Below are 23414 nucleotides of genomic sequence, written 5' to 3' on the forward strand. Positions count from 1 at the left end.
TAATTGATGGTTAGGACCAGTGGTGTAACTAGGGCTTGGCTGGGGGGGGGGGGGTGAATTTGATTAAAGAGCACATCACAATTCGGGGAAGTACGGAATAAATCTAAATAATTGTAAATGTAGTAAATTTAGATAGGCCTAGTTCAAAGTAAGAAAAAGCTGCTGTACTTCAAAAAAGTTGGATTGCTGTTATGTGTAAATCCTTTTACTTTAAGGGCTTTTTGGAGAGGCTCCATCCCCCTCATCTCCCCCTTAGTTACGCCACTGGTTAGGGCACTAAGTGGCTAGGGCCAATACAGACAGAACTATAACATCTGCAGGGTGGCAGAACATTGTTGCCAACCCGCCCACACACTCAGCACTTGCCTCATCTCTGTCATGGTAATGTCGGTTGCAGCTCAAGGTATTGCAACCCAAGGCACATTACCCAACCTGACACAGATAGCGGCCAGTGGCAATACCACCCCGGCTGTGGGGGCCAAGCCCCGCACCTCCACTGACAACATCCAGCCCAAAGGTGATACACACTCACATCCGTACGCATCATTGCTATCACTAGTCATTGTTGTTGTAATGTCCAGTTTTAGAGGTATGTTTTCTAAGCTCAGACAGAATTAGGTATTCTTCCAAAAATTGGAAAATCATCAGGTTTTTTCCACACTTGCACACTTTAAAGAGTGTAAAGCTGTAGTATAAAGAGTAGTAAGCTCTGTGAGGTCAGCAACCGATAGCAGGTTGCAACTCAATTCTGTGGGGGGAACGTTCGTATGTCTAAGGTCAATGAGTGATTGCTAACTCTGAGTCAAGGCAATTTTGGAAATGCTTCTGTGTTGACTATAGTTCAACAAAATGCTGTTGCTAGTTTTTAGTTTCATTTAAATAATGATTGTCGTAAAATCTGCAAAGTAAACTTCCGTTAATCCGGCGGCACGGTCAGGTCTTGAGGCATGCCGAATTATGAAATATTGGATATATATCAGAGAAATAATGTAGACATGATAAATGATCGAATAAACACATTTTTACTATTCAAATATAACATTTAGGTAGTGCTCGTTATATGTGGTTCTATTAGAACTATTTTTTTTAATGGTCTTTTTACAGTGTGTAATGTACGCATCATAAAATAAAACTATTGGAACACGGTCCAGATCGAGGGCGGGATCATGCCATTTCATCACCGTTCTGCCACTGCCAGTTGTTAAGAGTCGTCCTAACCTGTTTTGAGAACATTAACATTACTAGACTCAACTGGTTACCCAGACTGACAGCCGACGGCCATGGTCAGTCATGAGACTCTATATCACACAAAGTCAGCCGAATATGACGCCTAGCCTCTTCTAAACACTGTGTCTACCACGAATGGAAAAAAACATCGCTGCATATTAAATGATTGATGTTTTGTGTTGTTCAAGAAAATTTTACTTTTTCCAAAAGGCGTTCCGGATTACCAGACATGCTGAACTAAGGCTGCCAGATTAACGGAGTTTTACTGTCACCAAAAATAAGTGAGATTTGAAAGCAACAGGTGTGTTTTTCAATTTGACCAAATGATTAAATATAGAGCTTAACTGCCAACATATGTATGGAATTTTCATATGTAATTAGTTAAGGGATTCTCAGTAATTGAATAATACAGTCATCTTTAACGCACACGAAAGTTATATCAAGTACAGATCTCTCACTAGGTTCTAGGATCCTAATATTAAGTGTTAAAACAATTATTCAGCAGTAGTGCCCAAAGCCACGGTGGAGGTAGATGTTAGCTAGCAGGGATGGATTTGTGTTTGGAACAAGTATACTAACAACTGTGGGAATTAAGATTTGGACTAGTTTAGGCTAGTGTAGGTCTTAGAGTAGGTGAGTAGGTTCTGATGTCTGATTGTTGACTGTGTGGCCGTAGTTGCCGGAGGATCATCAGTTCCGAGACAACTGAGTAACATTCTGCCGAGTGGTCAGCCCGCCATCCGTCCCGCCTCCTCAGTCTCCACACAGACCGCCGTCAACCAACACCTCACTCAGGCGCAGATGCAGAACCAGAAGGCTCAGGTACGACAGTAACATCTGTGTTACAACTTCCTTACAGTCCAGGAGCCAAGAGTCAATTTCCATTGTATAAGCACCCGACTTGGTTTTTCTTAGGGAAAAAGTAAATATATATATATATATAAAATCCATATGTAAAAAAATCTCAAGCTCTTTAAATCTAACATTTGTTTTTATTATTCTAATACTTCTTTTTTGGAGTTTGAGAACAATATCCAAGTTTTCCTTAGTAGTTGCCCCATACACAGATATTCCATACGAAATATGGGAGTGCACTAAAGAAAAGTAAATTATTTTCAGTGTCTCCAAATTACAACTAAAAAGACATTCTTTGTAAGGCATATAATCCAGAGGAAATCTTTATTTTTAATGTGCATGATATGATCGTCCCAGCTTAGACCTTTGTCAACAATAAGTCCCAGGAAACTTGTTTTCTCCATCTCTTGTATTTTTATGTTGTTAATTTTTAAGTGGAAAAAAACTTGAACTTTCAAGTAGTAACTGCTGGGATCCTCGTGTTATTTATTTACAACTTACAAGAATGTTGTGACAGGCTAAGATGCGAGCTAAGCCGCTGATACGGGGCCAAGTCGGGGGACAGAAGGCCGACGCAGCCAACCAGACCAAGCCTCAGAGTATCAGCCCTCAGCAGCAGCAGCACCTTGCAGCCACCAACAAGTCAGTACATGTCAGATCTTTATTTGTGTTAGACTCCTAGAACCCTAGGTACAGTTGACCCTTTGCACGCCACTAATAAATCCATTAACTTTCCTATAATGCCAAGACAAGTAAAAAAATGTTCTCTAAGTTAAAAGCAAATTTTTACTATGGCAAAATTTAAAAAGACAAAAGCAAAAAAATTATAAAACAGCGCATTTTACTTGAAATTAGCGTATTTATTGAAAAAAATACAAAAGAACTGTTTACAAAACTGTTCATTTCAAATAAATTTAAATTAAATTAAATACACCTCATCGCACTATAAAACAAGATAAATACTCAGCTTAATCACATTTATTGTAGTTGTACATTAGTTATCAAGCACTTATTCATTTTATTATAGGCTTATTGAACAATTTTGTATACAAGAAATTAAGGAATTTGGTGTTGGCTAGTTATATGAATATTATGAATTTTCTGATGATGTAAATTGCATTTATATATATATCAGAAATCACAACAGATATGTTGTGTGTCAGACTCTTACCTTATAAATGTTTGCTTACTAAAATTGACACTAATTATTACAAACATAATAATAGTACAATATATTTTTTTACTGTGGCCAACACAGCTTAGTTCTAGCTTCCAAATATTTGCATTTCTTTAGCCATTTCTGACTGAACAGAACAGTTTTCTCACCTTGACCTGTGACCTGATAGCAGGATGATCATCACGAGTGCGGGGACGCTGGTGCCCAACCCTCAGCAGTTGACAACAGAGCAGCTCAAACAGCAGCAGCAGTTGCAGCAGCAGAAGGCTGTGCAGCAGCAACTCGTGGGGATGCAGCAGCAGATCAACCTCCAGCAGCAGATCAACTATCAGCAACAGCAGCAGCAGCTGATACAACCCAAGCCAACTCCTGTTATCGGTAAGTAAACTGTTAGGTAGAGATGACACCCGAGTTTGTCACTTCTTGTGATGTTTTCAATATCAAAAATAGCAATAATGTATTTGATAAAAAATAAGTATACATTAGTTAAATGTGAATAAAGTAAAGTATAGTATCAGTGGTGTGGTATTTATGAACCTTTGTACTTAAATATAATAACATCTTCAAATAATAATATAATCTTTCATAATTTACACTCCATTAAGAAAGGGAAATATAACTTCACTCTTAATCAACTGCTGCCAACAAATGGGGACTTCATCTTTTCCAGTAGCGTTACCTTCTCTTAGTTCTGTTCCAGTAGCGTTACCTACCTACTCCTAGTTCTGTTCCAGTAGCGTTACCTTCTAGTTCTGTTCCAGTAGCGTTACCTACCTACTCCTAGTTCTGTTCCTGTAGCGTTACCTTCTAGTTCTGTTCCAATAGCGTTACCTTCTCTTAGTTCTGTTCCAGTAGCGTTACCTACCTACTCCTAGTTCTGTTCCAGTAGCGTTACCTTCTAGTTCTGTTCCAGTAGCGTTACCTACCTACTCCTAGTTCTGTTCCAGTAGCGTTACCTACCTACTCCTAGTTCTGTTCCAGTAGCGTTACCTACCTACTCCTAGTTCTGTTCCAGTAGCGTTACCTACCTACTCCTAGTTCTGTTCCTGTAGCGTTACCTTCTAGTTCTGTTCCAGTAGCGTTACCTTCTAGTTCTGTTCCAATAGCGTTACCTTCTCTTAGTTCTGTTCCAGTAGTGTTACCTACTCCTACTAGTTCTGTTCCAGTAGCGTTACCTACCTTCTAGTTCTGTTCCATAGCGTTTACCTTCTCTTAGTTCTGTTCCAGTAGTGTTACCTACCTACTCCTAGTTCTGTTCCAGTAGCGTTACCTTCTAGTTCTGTTCCAGTAGCGTTACCTACCTACTCCTAGTTCTGTTCCAGTAGCGTTACCTACCTACTCCTAGTTCTGTTCCAGTAGCGTTACCTACCTCCTAGTTCTGTTCCAGTAGCGTTACCTTCTAGTTCTGTTCCAGTAGAGTTACCTACTCCTAGTTCTGTTTTGTGTGGTCTCTAAGGGGATAGAAATATATGTGTTATTTAGATTTTTAAATAGTCTGTGTAGTATTTTTATGAGAGTATACATTTTCTACTCTTATAGTTGTTCTTAGAATGACCTGGAAACTTTGATTTTTCCAGGCAACATTTTATCTCTGCAGCAACATCAGCAGATGCAGCAGCAGCAAGCGGCAGCGGTGGCGGTGGCACAGACCCCCACCATGGTGGTGGAACGGCAGGTGATGACAGTGGCCTCCATGCCCCCGCCCCCCACAGCACTGCCCACCACCACCCCGACCCCCATACCCACCAAGGAGGAGGATAAGAGTGGAGGTGACATGGGTGGGAACAGCATGCCCAGCCTGGAGACAGTGGAGGAGGCCCAGACTCTAGAGCAGGCGGTGGCCAGCATACAGGAGAATGGTACGTTCACTGCATGTATACTGTATAGTCTGTTCTCGGCAGTATTAATCACAATAGAATATTTATTATATATAATGAATTTAGAAGATTCCTGAAAGTGATATGAAATGAAGTACAACTTACTTACATACAATAAATTCCAAAACCATTTAATTCAAGTCAAATAGTAGCAATAATAATAATAGAGCTTCTGCTACAATGAAATAAAACTATAGTTATAATGTTTTCTATTTATAATATAGAGTGCTGATGATGTAGCAAAATAAATTTTAACGTTTTGTTTAGTAGGATTTCAAATAATGTTTGAATGTTTTTATTTCTTTAAGCGTGTGATAAATTTATTTTTATAGAAAAATATTAGACACTTATTGAAAAATGTTTTTAAACACAGTTGAACGACAAGCAAGAGCAAAAATACTAAATATAATTTAATAAGACTTGTAGCACATTTATTAGTTTTTCCTGCTAATCCATGGCCTTGCAAATGGAGCAGATATAAATATGAAAAATTGTTTACTCCATAGATATATTCAAATTAATTTGTAATAAAACGACCACTATCTAAAGAGATTTTCTATAAAGGTATCAAGAAGTTATTTGAAAATGCTCAGTGTTTGTAAAGAACACTGTTCCTCGGTCCATCAGCAAAAGTTGTGACAGTTATTTTATTCACAAGCAGCCCACTAAACCGCCAATTTTCTTATGTACCTACATTATGAGAGTTCCATTGTTAGATAACTAAATAATTACTTGCTTGTCGAATTATTAAGCACAATATGCAATTTTTTAATTTTGTATTTATTAAATATTCAGAATAAAAAGTCAATTTTATGTCTGATAATATGGATTGTTCAGTTGTACAGTCCAGTTTTAAAAAGTAGCTCACAAATTACAAAAACAGGCAATCTGGGGATAGTTGTGGTTAGTTCATGAGTTCAGAATGAATTAGTAATAACCTCCAACATTTGGACATGCTCGTGTCACAGGAGATGAGTCCATGCCGATGGAGACAGAAGCCAGCACCAAAATGGACGCTCCGCCAGAGGAAGGAGTGAGAGAACGAGATCTGCCCAAGGCTCTCGTCAAACCTCAAGTCCTCACACACGTCATCGAGGACTTCGTCATACAGGAATGTGAGTTATAAACATATTGGTTGTAGCTATTCTCTATAGTTAACCTGTGCGCGGAGAACTTACTTTTTCTGTGTAACAGCGTCAGAGCCGTTCCCGACAGTAAACCGTTCGGCACTGATCACGGAGCTGGCGCAGGCGGCGCGGACCGAGAAGGAAAACAGAAACCAGATGATCACTGCAGACGAACCACCTTGTAAGTTTTCTAACCTAACGTGATCTTATTGTGAACCTTTAACAATCAATCCCTGATAGATGAAGTGTGTGAACATTTCCTTACCACCCTCAGTAGCAATTTGATTCTATAGGTATAGAATACTACAAGTGTTCAATAAAACAATAAAGTTTTATAGTAAACGTTATTGTTGTTAACCTTTTGAGTGCCGCAGCGTTGCTAATTTTGACGGTACGAAAAGTGCATAAAGTGCCGGCGTCGCTAATTTTTACGTTTCATATTTCGATAATATTTGATTTAGTACAAGGTTATTTTGGCAAAATAACCAAACAGCTATATTCAATGGGTTCGATAAAACTAAACTATTGATAAAATACGTGTTGTTGTTTCCCTACTCTTTGATCTGTGAAGCATATGTTGTTTGGGTACTTATCAAGAGGCCACTATTTTTGTATGAGTTTTCCTTATCGGGGGCAAAATAAATTACAGTATTAAAAAGAATGGACTTTTTTAACCTATTTTGAAATTTACAAGTTATTACAATAATCAATGAAAACAAAAACTAAAAGAACATTTTATTATTCGAAAGTGACATGTGATTCGTATGTCTAGGCCTACTTGAAAGGTCGCTCGTCTAGACCTATTCACTGGCAATTTGGAGATAGGAAGTATGATTCATTGAGCATTTTTCGATTCATTATGGAAAAAGGAAAGTATTATGAACTTTAATGAACAATAGTGAAGTTTATTTTGATCCCCGATAAGGAAAACTCATCCAAAAATAGTGGGCTGCGATAATACCGAAGTACTTATCCGATAATTTTGTCTACCAGTCACGACATGCCGTGTTGCGTAACGACCATTCTTGTTGTTTGTGTGCTGATAACCAAGAATTTGAGTAAATACAAACTAAAATAGTAACTTGTACAGTGTTTTACCATATTTATTTATAAAATAATGTAGTGATTTGAGTTGTGTCCAAGCAGAAAACGTAAGTTTTTAGTGTAAATATAATAATGTTATTTTGCTTTTTACAAAGTTACTGACACTCATACAAAAGAAATGTAAGCAAGTATTTGTCTCTACATTTACTAATCATATTTATTTGTGTTCTCTTGATGTTTTATTTGATGTATTGTGAAAACTATACTATTACTGTGTAATTTCTAAACTCTGACAAATGAAGTACAGTTTATAAAATGTCAGTACCGGGCAGCATTTTGTTTATATATATAATGACACGTTTGTTTTTATTGTAGAATCATATATTATATATGATATATGGATTTTATTTAGAATTTTGTGGCCTTCATGGTATATAGGGAAAAAAATCTTAAAAATACCATATACAATCAAATTAGGTTAAAACTTAACATTTTATAAAAAAGTAAACCAAATTTTTTTGTAAAAACTAAAATTTTTATATTTTTTATAAAGCAAATTCTGTTTGTAACGATTTGTCTCATATTCTTCATTTCATTAGAAAGAAAACAGCAACAAAATTATGAACATCTGTTGAATAGTTGTTTTACAACAGCTATTTTCCCAAAAGTTTACAAACATGCTAAAAACAGCCCGGCACTTTATGCATATGACAGGAAAATGCAAGCGGCATTCAAAGCGTTAATAAAAAATATTTTGGACTCATTTCATAGAGTTGCACGGAAGTTGTAGAGTCCTGTGGAGTCGTTCAGGACACACGCTTAACTCTCTACCGAGTCTCCAAGTCTAACATCTGTTGTGTTTTCCAGTGAAGAAGCAGGCGCTGGAAGGCTCCAAGTCGGACCAGGATAAGTGTGAAGCGTGTGGCAAGACGGACATCAAGCTGAAACTCAAGAAGGGTCGCAGGTTCTGTTCAGTCTCGTGTAAGAGGTCAGTAAACTACAGCTTACAACATCCTTTTGTATTTATCGTAAAATTTTAGCCACTTTTTTTAAGTCCAAATTTTAACTGAGTGAAAACTATAATACTACATTATGCCAACAAACGCATATGTAACAAGTTTTATGTATAAGTAAGAAAATATGTTACTAGTTTATTAGTTTCAAACATATTTTCGGACAAAGAAAAGGTTATTTGTGTTTGTGATATTTTTGCTGTTGGTAACACTGAGTTGCTGTTGCTAGGAAACTGAGTAAGAGCGGTTCTCCAGACAAGAGAGGGGGACTGGAGGCCATGGACCTTGATAACAACGACTCTGCCGTCAGTGGGGCAGAGAGCTCCTCCCCCTCCCCACCTGACGCTGCCACAGCGGACACCGAAGACAGCTCCGCCTCCGACACCACTCCCAAGGTCAACCCGCTCAAGTGGACGGTGAGTGGGACCTGTATCTATAGATGAAGTTGATCTGATATTCTTGATATCGTTATTTGAATCTGAGCCATAATTTAGTTATTTGCTTATAGTTTGTTATTGATGATAGACGGTTTGAAAAGATAGTAGGAATTCGGATATTGAAATTTACCTTCTTCGTCAGGTATAAGAAATTTAATGAATAAAAAAGTACTTAAAACTTTCGTGTGTAATAATTTTGTACCCATGCTGCACGTCAGTTTTAGGTACTTTTTTGTGCATTAAATTTCTTACACCTGACAAAGAAAGTAGATTTCAATTGTCGAAGTGTAACGCATTTTAGTGTTGAATTTAAACTTATGTATTATAATATTGTACTGACAAAGTCCAATAATTCCATAAGAATTTGATGTTGTTTTAGTACATATTTGATATGTTCTATTATCAACATGATAAACACATGACCGACTTCTTATTAAATCCTTTAGTTAACTCCTAGATCTCGGACTTCCAGTGATCCCTTAAAATCATTAAACACAACAAAATAAAGTTTCTTTTAAAGAATAAACAGCAATAGAAAAATTGTTTTGAAATGAACTTTTAAAAAGTTGCGCGATAAAACGCAGATAATAGCACATTACTATTTTGTACATTTTAACACCCTGTAATTTTCATTAGGATGAACCTTTTGAGGTCCGGTTTGCGGCATTGTATTCTACTTACAGAGACCTTTAATTTGATGTGCATATCAACCTATGCTTACATTTAAGAATCTCGGCTTACTCCTCGTGGACCGTCCCCCATTGGAGGTGGAGAATCAATGAACCCATGAAAAACAAGATATTTAGGTCTAACGAATATGTACGGAGTTTAAACCTCCTAACTTATACGGTTTAAAAAAAAAATAGGGGGGAAGGGACTTAAAACTCACCTTGTATACTGGTGATATGTGTGTAATGTAGATACTTATTTAGTTAGAACCTGAAATCAATTCACTACGTAGTATGGTAGGAAGGGTTGATTCAATTTGAATGTAGAGTTTAGTTCCAGTTCACCTTCCTTTTATTGCAACGTCTGGTATCTGACCCTGTCTCAGACTTGACTCCTGGAATCTGGTGTCATGTTTGTCTGAAGAAATTCAAAGAAAGTAGGCGACAAAGAAGCTCAAAACGAGACTTTCTTCAGATCTCTTCAGACGAACATGGCTCCAGATACCAGACGCTGCAATAAAAGGAAGTTGAACTGGAACTAAACTCAACATTCTAACCTTAAAATAACTGTTGCCTATATATAGACAAATTTCAAGTAAAAATTGGTAAAATATTGTCCATATTTATAAACTTGGATGCAAAGATTACAGTTTGTATCCATAAAAAAATAATTGTAAGTTACTTAAGGACAATTTTGGTCCAGTTGTTGTCATCACTGAGTCATAAGGTTTTGGTGTGTTTTGTGGACACTGATTATAACTCCTTGTGACCTCATATGTGAGTATTACGCATCCAACAAACCTCTTTTTATAGACTGAATGTAATTATACCTGTTAGATCTTATTGGCTTAGATAGGTGTAGAAGAACTCCATAATTTCCCTAATCGCCCGTGTGTTGGCAGGTGTCGGACGTGTGTGAGTTCATCCGCGCACTGCCAGGCTGTACGGACTACGCGGAAGACTTCGCTATCCAGGAGATAGATGGCCAGGCACTCATGCTGCTCAAGGAAGACCACCTCATGTCTGCGATGGCCATGAAGCTCGGACCCGCGCTCAAGATCTGTGCCAAGATCGACACCATGCGCGGCACGCCGCAGCCACAACCGAGTCCCGAGAAGTGACCGGACAATCCGACCGACCCGTTTAGTTAATACTCGATCTGAAGTAGAGACGTTCCGGCCCGTTCTGTGGTTACCATTCGCAGCAGAGTGTTTGCAGATGACAAGTTGTTTGTTTGTATAAAATTATTCTATACAATTTCCTAGTTTCGCCTGTATACCGTCTCTTTTGTTAATTCAGATAGTATTGTGTTTGGCTGTATCAATGAAAAAATTTATAAGTGTGATTTGTCAAAAGTTTTTAACAGCAACACTCTTCGTAATTTAGTCTTGTTTCTCAGCATTTTGTTAAACCTCCAGTGAAAATTTATAAGGAATGAAGGAATGGGCTGATTACAAATATTTTCAGTTTTTGTTCCAGCTTTGATTCCAAAATGTTTGTTTTAATCTCGATTCTTAGTCCAGTTTGTCTCTATCACAATCAACATAATTTTTCTTTAGCTGTTAATCATATATTATAGAATATTGTGATTGTGTACAGACTGATTACTTTAAATACTCATTCAATAAGTGATTTGTGTCTCATAGTGACACTTCTGTGTGGCAAGCTGTAAAAACGGTAAAGAGTATTAAAATTTTTTTAATTGTGCCAACGTAAATTGTGAGTGTAAAAGCAATTTCATCAGGAATTGAATGATCAATAAAAAGGATTATGGGACTTAAAATGTTAAAATATCTATAAAACCACTCTAAATAAATTGTGTTAAAAAAGTAAATAATCGTTACAGCTGGCCTTGATATTATTCAATCACCACTCTGGATACACTATTCTATATTGTGTTATCTGTATAAAATCTTATTGGCTGAATATTACGTAATGTCTGTACTCTGTGATCGTTGCTGTTCAGTATGAACCAGTTCTAAAACTAGGGTGGATGATCAGTTGGGATAGAATACAACTGGCTACAGAATCGAGAACAGAAAAAGGCTCCAAACGCGTAATATTCTCAATACGTTTACGTTTCAACGTAATGACTATGAATGTACCACTTATCATCTGCTAACATTCACTCTAAGAATTGTAGTTAATACTCCGACAGATACCAAGTGCTCTGCTCCGCTGTACATTATCGTAATGATTCGTTTAAGTTTCCCGACCTTGTTAAACTGATGATCTCTTTAATTATTTATTTCTTGTATTATTTAAGAACAGTTGAACCAATGTAAACTTAGTTTTACGTTACAGACCTGTACAATGTTATAGGAACTTTGCAGCTTAGTTATTAAACAAAACTTTCAACGGCACGATAATCTCTGATTGAAGGTTGTTCATCATCGCAGCTCAGCAGGAACAACCAGAGCCCTGGGGTGAGGACTGCAGTGGCTGGAGGTTAGGTTAGTGTTTGAGTGATAAAGCAGTTTATTAGTTTGGCAATATCAAACTATCACTACAACCGATATTCCTCTCTCGCCCAGAGTCCAGAGTTTAAGTAAGTCCATAACTGTAACTATAGTACAAGACATACCATTGCAAGCCTGGGTTGTGCCTAGAGGTGTGTCTGGCCGTTCCGGAACTTTCCAGGCTCAGAACTAGTTCCATGAGATAGTTCCAGTTCCATGCGTTCCGTTCCAACAATGCTTGTCTACTTAATTAATTTTCTGGCCGATTTTGTTCCGGTACAATATAACACCACGTTCCAATATTTGAATTTTAAACACAAAGTCTATCTGCTCAAGTTGTTTTCGTGCATCATACAGTCGTGATGTACAGTTCCAAAAATTAAACTTCGTGAATGCTTATATTCGTATATATTATTTTAAATTCTAAATCTTGAAATACTAACACTTTACTACTCAATTAATATTGTTGATCCCAAATTAAAACAGTTATTTAGTTTAAATTAAAATTAAAGAAATATTTTTATTGCTAGAGAGAACCTTATAAATTATAGCTGTGCGAAAATGTAATTTGGAAAAGTTAATTCATTATGTCTATATACACTAAAAGTTATATATGAATTATTAGTTTTTTTTTACATATAAATTAATAATTTGAATATATCAATAAAAATAATTAATTATAGGTTGCCACATGAAAATATCGTGGTTGCCTGGAATCCAGAGTCCGCTCTGGAACTGGAATATTTAGCAGCTTATTCGTAAACCATTCTGACGGAACATGGAGTTCCGAGCTTAACTAAGCCAGAACGCTCGGAACTTCTTGGCACGTAAACTGTTCCGACGGAACATGGAGTTCCGAAGAAGTGAACTGTTCCAGGTCCGTTTCGGTTCCGGAACTGTTCCAGTTCTTTTGGCACAACTCTAGTTGTGGCAAATAAACTGCCAAACTGTTTAATGCACTTAGGCCTGAGACATATTGTGTCACACGAGTGTAGAAGATTAGTTTCTTGTGATAACACTAGTATTAAAATTATTAATTTAAATCTTTTCACATTAATAAATAATAGAGCAAAACGGCTTGCAATGATATGTCTTGCATTGTAGTAATTAATATTGTTTAGATATTGAGCAAAAAAAAATATTAACACTCAAACACAATGAATTATATAAAGCTTATTTTTCTGCAACTGTTTTGGAAAGGAAATATGCCATGAAAAAGTTACGTGTGTTATAGAAGTTCTATTGAACGAACGTTTTTGTAACATTTAAGAAGTTTTCAGATAATAAATAAAACAATGTAAACAAAATAACAAATCATATAAAGTATATTTTCAAGTACTCTCAGAATTATCGGAAACGGTTAAGCAAGTTGAAGTGTATATACTTTTGTGTATTTTATTTTTTAAACTCCATTGGATTTACATATGATAAAAGTACGTAATGAGAAACATTAAATATGACCGACTGTAGAATACTCAAATACACAATTTTGTGTTACAATCTTAATATAGTACACTGTGTATGTGCTTTGAAATACATTCGTTGTTAGGATTCATCATTATGAGTGAAAATTTAAAATAATCAGTGGGATGGTGAGATACCACAGCCGATCTATTTGAAGATGATGTAAGAGAAGTAAATGCTCATATTTTGTGTTCAACTGGAAGGCCAGAGCACGAGAACACGTGATTACGTTCACACGGCTGTTAGTGACCTCATCTGCGTATTGTAATTCTGTATATATTGTAAGCTGTAGATTTTTTACTGATTTTATAATATTTTATATAAGAAAAGTATTACATTTTTCAATCCCTAATTCGCCATTCAAGTAAGGGATGTGTACTATAAAAACAAAAAAAATCTGTTACTTTTAACTTTTTCATAATTAGCAACTGCTAGAGTAATTATGTTGTTTGCTCCATTTTCTCTTTTATACATCGCAACTGTTATGACTGTTTTGTTAATTAAATACATGTTTTCATGTGTTTTTGAGAACTGTTGTAAGCTGAACTGTCAACTCTAACTGATTATTAAAATGTAAATTAAGAGAATCGAATTGCTGTTACTACTGTTACTTAAGTTGAGTTTGTAGGTAATTGTATTTCCAGTGGCACGGACAGTCAACTCCCAGATTATCTCGTGGCAACAGTCTTGCAATAATACAGAGAATTGTACACAGGACATAAGTAATATAAAAATCTGAGTTTTGAAAAGCGACAAGTAGTTTTGTGTATACACGTCTATTCTGTCTTATAAGAAATTATCAATCAAGCAACTGTTCAAATTTCCGTGTTTGGGTGTTTTCTTATATTTATCATATACATTCCTTACATTAACTCTTTGGAGACCAGAGTAAAATATTTATGTTGAAAAATATCAAGTTATTTTTTAAACACGTTTGTCCAAAACCCCCAGGGTAAAACGCAGAATGTTTCTAGGTTTCATGAAAAAAATCGTAACTATTACAACAGGACTTGATAAGTTTTGTATCAAAATCTTTGCAGTAATTCTTTTGAGGATGCAATATAATATTACTTTAGTATTAACATAACAAATTGAATTAAAAATATTTATTAGTTATTGATAGCGTACAAACCAACATTACAGGATAAAATGTAATGAGATCTCATTATTTAAAATTTGTAACAACTTGATAGACACTCACTGATAGCCATGTTTCCACATTGTTAATTAACAATAGTTTAGAGCAGTGGCGTAACTAGTACTCGGGTTTGGAGGGGGGGGGGGGGTGAATCTAATCGAAGAGCACACCGTACCAGAGGTTGGTGAATTTCAATAAATTGGGTAGGCCTAATTAAAGCAAAACATTTAATTGCGATATTTTAATGAATTTTGATTGATGTTTTTTTGTTTACTTTTTACATTTTTTTTAAGGTTTTTTGAGAGTGTTTCTACCCCCTCATCCTCCACCCTCCCTTAGTTACGTCACTGTTCTTTTTCAACAACGTAATCTTCAGCTGGTCTGCAAAGGGTTAAATACATATAAATCTGGATAGGAATATTTAATTGAATCTGAATATTTATATCTGTGAGATTGAATTCTATTGTAAGGCATTTCAAATTATCGTATTATTTTAGTTTGCCTCACTCGTCTTCTTATTCCGGCATTAGATACACTTTAGGTAAATGGTTTTGAAATAAATGTCTTGAACGAGAGGGATGAAAATGCATCCAATTATTAGGATGATGGGGTGAGATTTTCTAGTGATAAAAACACAGGTGTGTTTACTCAGGTCATACATGTCTACAGGGCTGTGAAATGACAAAATATATTGTGCAGCCTTACTTCCGGCAGTATAAAAAAACTGATATTAAATGATCAAACGTTTAATACATTCACTGCTAACAAAATTGTTCTATGACTTGGGCTGTGTGGAATAAGACAAGACAATTTAGATTTTTGTTACGACACTAAAAGTTTTTTGTATTAGGTCTCGTAAAAAAGAACATTTAAAAATTTTAATGTATTTTGGGAGGGGGAGGGACAGGAATGGATTTTTTCACCATCTTCATAAGTCTCTGGACTGTCAAAGTCTTACTTACATTAAAACAGAGTGAGTAGGGGAGATTCGGTGCAGTGCGAGGTCGTTAGTCACAGACAGATTTCAACCTTCATTACCTCAACTCGGTCTTAAATTCAACCTTTCCCAAGGATGACACTTTGAAAATCTCATTCATAGGAACTTTGTACTAGATTCATGTTTTGTAAGCCAAAACCTTTTTTCTTCATAAATTATTTGAAAACATTTAATTTTATTAATTTAAGCTTATCCTGTTGTACTAAAGTATAAATGTCTCATATAATTTGGCGACTTATGCCATATTTATAATATTAATTTCCCTACGACCCTGGGTAATTGTGAGTTAACTGTACTTCCAAGACAATACACAATGCTGTAAGTTAGTCCCATTTAATATTATAATATCCTATTATTAGTTTTCATCACATTCCTGTTTCTATCAGTTGTTTTTATAACATAAAATTAATTTAACGCATAAACCTTTTATTTCTGTACAAAATTTTTTGAAAATTTAAACTTATTTTGATCTGGAAATTACTATCCGATTCGTAGACAATAGCGTATTTCTTAACATTATGGTTTTAATAGAGGAATTATAATAAATGGTTTGATCCACTGTTATAATTAAACAACTGCAATTCATTGATTTAATTTTATTGCATCGGCTGAGAAGTGAGAAAACTTTTATTTCTCAACACAGTGCGGTGCTGTGTAGACCACAGAGGATTTTTAAAACAAAAAATTACCCCTCTACAACTTAGAGTGCAATGCAAAACCAGTTAGTGAAGACCAGATCGATTTACAACTCGAATTTAATATTCTGGCGTTATTTAGGTGTATATTTTTTTGTTTTGACTGATATTTTTATTTATTAAAAGCGCTGCATATTTTTATGTTTGTGTAAATATTAAAATATAATTTCTTGTATATTGTTATGTTGTTGTTTTAGCTATTTGTAAATGTGAACTTTTTTAGGTTTATTAATTAATTGTCATTGTTCATTGCTACACTGCCAATATCAATGAAAAAATATAATTTTCCATCTACGAAGCATGTGTGTTTTTAATTCCCGAAGCATGCCTTATATACTAAGTTTGGAGATTGGATAGTATAGGAAGGCAGGCTTGTTCACCAAGATCTAACTGTGATCTCTGCAAGATGTTGGAGAACTTCCACCAACGAAAGACCTTGAACTCCATATGTTGGCTAAACAGCATCTATTTTTAGACTCTGATGTCATCTCTTCAGCATGAGGTACTTGTGATAGCAACCCAAGAGTCAAATCAATGCGAACAGCCTTTTTGTTAAAAACACACTCTACAATTACTAAACCATAAGAGTGCCACAACATTTAGGAGAAATAACAGAGAAGGTGGTTTACACCACATTCTCAATGAATTTCAGTGTCAACCAGGGGTAAGATGTTTCAAATACACCACCTCTCTGATACTGCTACATAACATATATCAATTACGAGTATGTAGTTCTTTAGGAATCCTTGTATATCCAATTTGTTCAAATATGAGAAGTAACCAACTAGGTTTGTTTGTAAAGAGTAAGAATCTCGTTGACATTCATTATAAAGCATCTCCTCATGCTACTTAACATTAACTGTTATACAGGCTTCTATTTATTGGTTTAGTAGCTTCTTGAGGGGTAGCAGCCAGGTAGTAGAGATAGTTTAAGACATTGCTGGTTCTGTCCATAAATATCTGTCCCCTTCTCACTATTTGAGGCAGGTGTACCTCAAGGATCCATTTTAGGCCCTAAATTATTTTTAATTTTTATAAATGACACCCAACCAGCTCAATTTATGTGAACAATTCTCTTCCCTGATGAGACCACAACTTTAATTAAATATGATACAAAAATAAATATATCTAAAAAATTACATGAAAACATTGGTTTAATTTTTATTGGCTTGCTAACAAACTTTCCATAAATATTCCCAAAACATCCATACTTAATTTTCACTTTATTAGAAATTATAGAGAACAACTTGAAATACTTTTTACAAAAATAAACTAACTTCCATACAAAAATTGTAAATTTCTTAGTATTACGTTGGATGAGTCTTGAGAAGGGAATCAGTCACTTAATGGAAAATTAAATTCAGCATGTTACGCAATTCTTAAAATTCAAGATTTAAGAACGGCTAAAACTATTTATTTTAGCTATTTTGAACCTGGGTTAAGATATGGAATTGTTTGCTCGGATAGCAAACAATTATTTATTCACCATTTATTGAACAGGTTTTCAAAACTCAATAGTCAGCATTTATTTAATAAACTAACTTTAGCATGAATAGAGATTCCTACATTAAAGGGTTTAAAAATCTATTAAAGAATACATGATTCAAACTGAAATTTATACTTTAGATGATTTTTGTCCAAATTCACCAGAAAATAATTTGATGTAAAAATCATACTTCACCTAGTTTTAGGTATATGTTACTTTTTTTAGTTATTGTAAATTATTCCATCAATCCAACATGGTGGACCAACCCATCATTCTACATGAAAGTGGTCCAGTTTTAAAGTGTGATTTAAGTGGGAAATTCAACAAAAATGCCTACTTTTCTTCACAACAAACACAACCCTTTAAACTGTAAGTCCATTTTTATTTACCAAAAAACTACACTAAGAAGAACTCGAGAATACTTTTTTCAAGGAACAAAAATTTCAAGCTACTTAAATTAATCAATCTTAAGCATAAACGTTCACTACAAAACAATTGTTTATCATTATTAATGATATTTGCAAAATATTTAATTTATACCATGAATGCACAAGCCTATAAAAATTAGACATACCATATGGAACAGTACACGCGTCATACGGTGACCTACTTTGAAACTGTGTGGTAATATACTCAATGTATGACAAGTAGTTGTGAGGTGCTAAACAACAACATCGCTGACTGTGCAAACATCAGCATAACTCCTCACTTGACCTACCGTACTGCTGCTTGTCTGTGTGACACTGGAGCACTGACCCTGAGCTGCTCCTGACTGTGCAACTGACAACCCCCCCGGCACCAACTCTCGGCTGTTATTTTATCTACATCTGACTTCCCATCACCTATCTAGTTTAGGCTGTCTGGATCTTTCTACTTGACAAGGAACTAGATTACTCCTCAAAATCAAACAAAATTGTACACTTTTTTTTATTAATTAAGTATTTAAAACAACATTTTATTCATCATGACAACAGCAATCAGTCAAAGCTAGAATAAAAAAACTGTTTACCATTTTATTCATTTCAGGACAACAGCAATCAGTCAAAGCTAGAATAAAAAACTGTTTACCATTTTATTTCATCAGGACAACAACAGCAATCAGTCAAAGCTAGAATAAAAAACTGTTTACCATTTTATTCATCAGGACAACAGCAATCAGTCAAAGCTAGAATAAAAACTGTTTTACCATTTTTATTCATCATTGACAACAGCAATCAGTCAAAGCTAGAATAAAAAAACTGTTTAAACCATTTTATTCATCAGGACAACAGCAATCAGTCAAAGCTAGAAATAAAAAACTGTTTACCATTTTATTCATCAGGACAACAGCAATCAGTCAAAGCTAGAATAAAAAACCTGTTTTACCATTTTATTCATCAGGACAACAGCAATCAGTCAAAGCTAGAATAAAAAACTGTTTACCATTTTTATTCATCAGGAACAACAGCAATCAGTCAAAGTAGAATAAAAAACTGTTTACCATTTTATTCATCAGGACAACAGCAATCAGTCAAAGCTAGAATAAAAAACTGTTTTACCATTTTATTCATCAGACAACAGCAATCAGTCAAAGCTAGAATTAAAAAACTGTTTACCATTTTATTCATCAGGACAACAGCAATCAGTCAAAGCTAGAATAAAAAACTGTTTACCATTTTATTCATCAGGACAACAGCAATCAGTCAAAGCTAGAATAAAAAAACTGTTTACCATTTTATTCATCATGACCAACAGCAATCAGTCAAAGCTAGAAATAAAAAACTGTTTACCATTGTTATTCATCAGGGACAACAGCAATCAGTCAAAGCTATAGAATAAAAAAACTGTTTACCATTTTATTCCATCAGGACAACAGCAATCAGTCAAAGCTAGAATAAAAAACTGTTTACCATTTTATTCATCAGGACAACAGCAATCAGTCCCCCCCCCCCCAAAGCTAGAATAAAAAACTGTTTACCATTTTATTCATCAGGACAACAGCAATCAGTCAAAGCTAGAATAAAAAACTGTTTACACCATTTTATTCATCAGGACAACAGCAATCAGTCAAAGCTAGAATAAAAAAAACTGTTTACCATTTTATTCATCAGGACAACAGCAAATCAGTCAAAGCTAGAATAAAAAAACTGTTTACCATTTTATTCATCATACGACAACAGCAATCAGTCAAGCTAGAATAAAAAAACTGTTTACCATTTTATTCATCAGGACAACAGCAATCAGTCAAAGCTAGAATAAAAAACTGTTTACCATTTTATTCATCAGGACAAACAGCAATCAGTCAAAGCTAGAATAAAAAAACTGTTTCCCCATTTTTATTCATCAGGACAACAGCCAATCAGTCAAAGCTAGAATAAAAAACTGTTTACCATTTGTATTCATCAGGGACAACAGCAATCAGCCAAAGCTAGAATAAAAAACTGTTTACCATTTTATTCATCAGGACAACAGCAAATCAGTCAAAGCGATAGAATAAAAAACTGTTTACCATTTTATTCATCAGGACAACAGCAATCAGCCAAAGCTAGAATAAAAAAAAACTGTTTTACCATTTTATTCATCAGGACAACAGCAATCAGCCAAAAGCTAGAATAAAAAAACTGTTTACCATTTTATTCATCAGGACAACAGCAATCAGCCAAAGCTAGAATAAAAAACTGTTTACCATTTTATTCATCAGGACAACAGCAATCAGCCAAAGCTAGAATAAAAAACTGTTTACCATTTTATCACAACTGAGAAGCACTTAGTGTACTACAGGCGGATCCCAGAAAATTGAAGGCATTATCAAGAGCTTGCAATCCTATAATTAAAATTCACAGTGAAATCTTGGCTATAATTTACCATTTATTAATTTATAGTAGTAATAACTTCTTTTCCCCCTAACATAAACTAGACTATTCCTTTTTTTATATAATGGCACCAACAAACTTTCTATCCCTGCGGTGAGTGTGGTATTGGAGTTAAATACGCTGGTATAAAGTGCACAGGCCACTGCCTACTGTAGTACCATGCTGCATGTGTCAGTATACCTGAGAGAAAAAACTCACAAAAAATGACCAAGTCAGATGTTAAAATTATGGACTTGTACTAAATGTACAACGTGGGGAGTTAAGACTCCTGATAACCCCTCTGTTGAGGAAGATGCTCCTTCACCAAAGAAAAAACCAGTCTGATACCAGAGCTTGAGGAGGTGAAATCAAAATTAAAAGAACACGAAACGCAAGAAAGAAGGAAAGGGAAGAACGTCATTGACTTTAGCTGCAGAGGCTGGATAATACTCTTTTACTGGAAAATGACCAACTTAAGCAAGACTACCAGAACATACAATCCCATAACTCTATCCTACAAAGCAAAACCTGGCTAGTATGGAAGCTAAATTGGAAGATCTGCTAGCTAATGAGGAAAAATATATCAATAAAAATCGTAAGCTCTCCAGGTAAAAAACTGCAGGACACTCTTCTACAACTGGAAAAAAAGTAAACTGCACCAAGTAGAACTACAAAAAAATCTTTGAAGAACACGATCAAACTCAAGGCCACATTATTTTACAGTACTCAGAAAAGATAAGTATTTTGGAGAAAAATCCTTTTAAAACTGAACGATGAAAAACATCATCTACAAGAAAATAGCTAATGAGACCCCAACACCAAAATGCTACGACACTTCGGAAACTCAAACATTCAATGTGAGATATCTTACTACTACTTTGACCACACCACTCCTCTTTGGAAAAGTAACACAAAATAAGAAAGAGGCAAGAAGAAATGGAACACACAGTAAGGGAACTAGCTGATAAGCTCGAAAACAATCCCAACCCGGAACAGCATAAGATTAAATGGTTCCTTGCCCTGTCTGCAGTAAAACAAATAAAGACAAGCAAAAACCAAAGGGCCAATCTTATACTAGCATTAAAAAACCTAAACATTTTGGTAAAAAAGAAAATTTGTTTAATGTGTTCCCCAACAGGTAGCAAAAAGTAAACCAAAACCATTGACAGAGGATCTCTACCACTTTACAAACTGGATTGACTGGGGGAATCAGTGAAACCCCGACAGAAAAACTGTCTACAACAACGCTGACAGAGGAAATCCAGCCATCCGACACTGACAGGAGGAATCCACAGCCATCCGACACTGACTGAGGAATCAAGCCATCCGACACTGGAACAGAGGAATCCAGCCATCCGACACTGACAGAGGAATCAAACCATCCGACACTGACAGAGGAATCCAGCCATCGACACTGACAGAGGAATCCAGCCATCCGACACTTTTGTTGCTGACAGAGGAATCAAGCCATCCGACACTGACAGAGGAATCCAGCCATCCGACACTGACAGAGGAATTAAGCCATCCGACACCGACAGAGGAATCAAGCCATCCGACACTGACAGAGGAATCCAGCCATCCGACACTGACAGAGGAATCAAGCCATCCGACAACTTCTCAGGCAATTGGATTAACTGGGGGAATCAGCCAAACCCCGACAGAAAAACTGATTGAAAACACCGCCAGAGAAAACTAGCCCCGTGACCGGTTCTTATTTAAAAGGGAAGAGGTGCCCACCAGTGACATCCCAAAAGCTAAGAGACAAAATGAAACATTATGATGAACAGTATTTCGATAGAAATATCAACAGCCATCAAACCAAACATCCCTCTCTTTTTTTTAGACAACACTCACACTAAGAAGAAAATAAACCAGACCAGGCACAGTCCCCGAATTTTTCTGAACTCAAACCTACTAAAAGAAAAAAACAGTACAAAATGACTTCATAATTTACCATCAAAAATGTAAAGAGGACTATCTAAGAAAGTAGAATAGGCTTAACCACATTTTAAATAACTGATAACCCAACCATTTTAATAATAACTGAACATGGATTAAATACTAAACAACCTGTTACTAACAAAATTTGATGGTTATTCATTGTTACAAAGTTCTGTCGGGAAGATCACAAATTAGGTGGAGTGGCCATTTACATCAAAGATACAGCAAACATTGAGGCAGAAGAGATTAACATATCAGAACACTGTTCTAGAACTCGTATGGTGAAGCTGCATTAGCAAAAATTTATTATTAAATCACACACAATATATGTGCTTGGAAATCTACCAAACCACCAGGAGGGCAAGGGCAAGATTGGCAATGAAACACCATCTCTTCTGTTCTCTCATCCATTTCAAGCTGAAAATAAATCCCCTAGTCTTAATGGGTGAATGTTAACTTTGACAGACTTACTGAAAATAGTGACAAACACACTGTTTGAAGAGGATGTACAACTGACTTAATGGAATCCGACGTCTTCCACTGCCGGCAACTCGAATAACTCACAACTCAAGATCATCCATTGACTGTATATGTACAAACCTATCAGAGGATAAAGTAAACTTTTCAATTACTGAAACAGGAGTATCTGACCATTTAGGACAATCATGTAGCTTCCATCTAGGATTAAAACGTACACATGAAAAATAGAAGCTCATTCAAAAAGAATCTACAGTAGGAGAAACCTTGAAAACTTGAAAGCCACACTTGCATTAGAAAACTGGGATTCCGTTCACAATGCCCTTGATGCAGAAGAAGCCTTCAAAATCATTTCAAACCATAATGGCTAGAACAAAACTGGATCATGCCTGCCAAAGAAAAGAACTAGAACAAAACGTAAATCTAAGCTTAAGACCTACTATGATGATGAAAGATGACTTTCCTTAGAGCACACTATATGTATGAAATGATGGGGAATGA

At 35.5% G+C, this 23414-nt stretch overlaps 1 protein-coding gene across 10 annotated transcripts in view; it reads left to right on the top strand.

The window, feature by feature from the left end:
- The window catches only part of LOC124360869 (polyhomeotic-proximal chromatin protein-like), a 186110-nt gene extending 169634 nt beyond the window's left edge, over positions 1-16476 (top strand). For 7 of the 10 annotated variants that reach the window (XM_046814833.1, XM_046814834.1, XM_046814831.1 and 4 more), the window contains 10 exons: positions 398-517; positions 1904-2049; positions 2600-2724; positions 3429-3637; positions 4837-5118; positions 6105-6251; positions 6331-6444; positions 8175-8295; positions 8550-8736; positions 10328-16476. In XM_046814833.1, the coding sequence (XP_046670789.1) occupies positions 398-517; positions 1904-2049; positions 2600-2724; positions 3429-3637; positions 4837-5118; positions 6105-6251; positions 6331-6444; positions 8175-8295; positions 8550-8736; positions 10328-10546 (1670 nt within the window). In that variant the 3' untranslated portion in view covers positions 10547-16476. The remainder of the gene's footprint in view (positions 1-397; positions 518-1903; positions 2050-2599; positions 2725-3428; positions 3638-4836; positions 5119-6104; positions 6252-6330; positions 6445-8174; positions 8296-8549; positions 8737-10327) is intronic. The other 3 variants (XM_046814836.1, XM_046814839.1, XM_046814840.1) reach the window with 3 other exon arrangements.
- The last annotated feature ends 6938 nt before the right edge of the window (positions 16477-23414 follow it).

Source organism: Homalodisca vitripennis, chromosome 4 (genome assembly GCF_021130785.1).
Source record: "Homalodisca vitripennis isolate AUS2020 chromosome 4, UT_GWSS_2.1, whole genome shotgun sequence".
In the NCBI taxonomy this organism is placed as follows: domain Eukaryota; kingdom Metazoa; phylum Arthropoda; class Insecta; order Hemiptera; family Cicadellidae; genus Homalodisca; species Homalodisca vitripennis.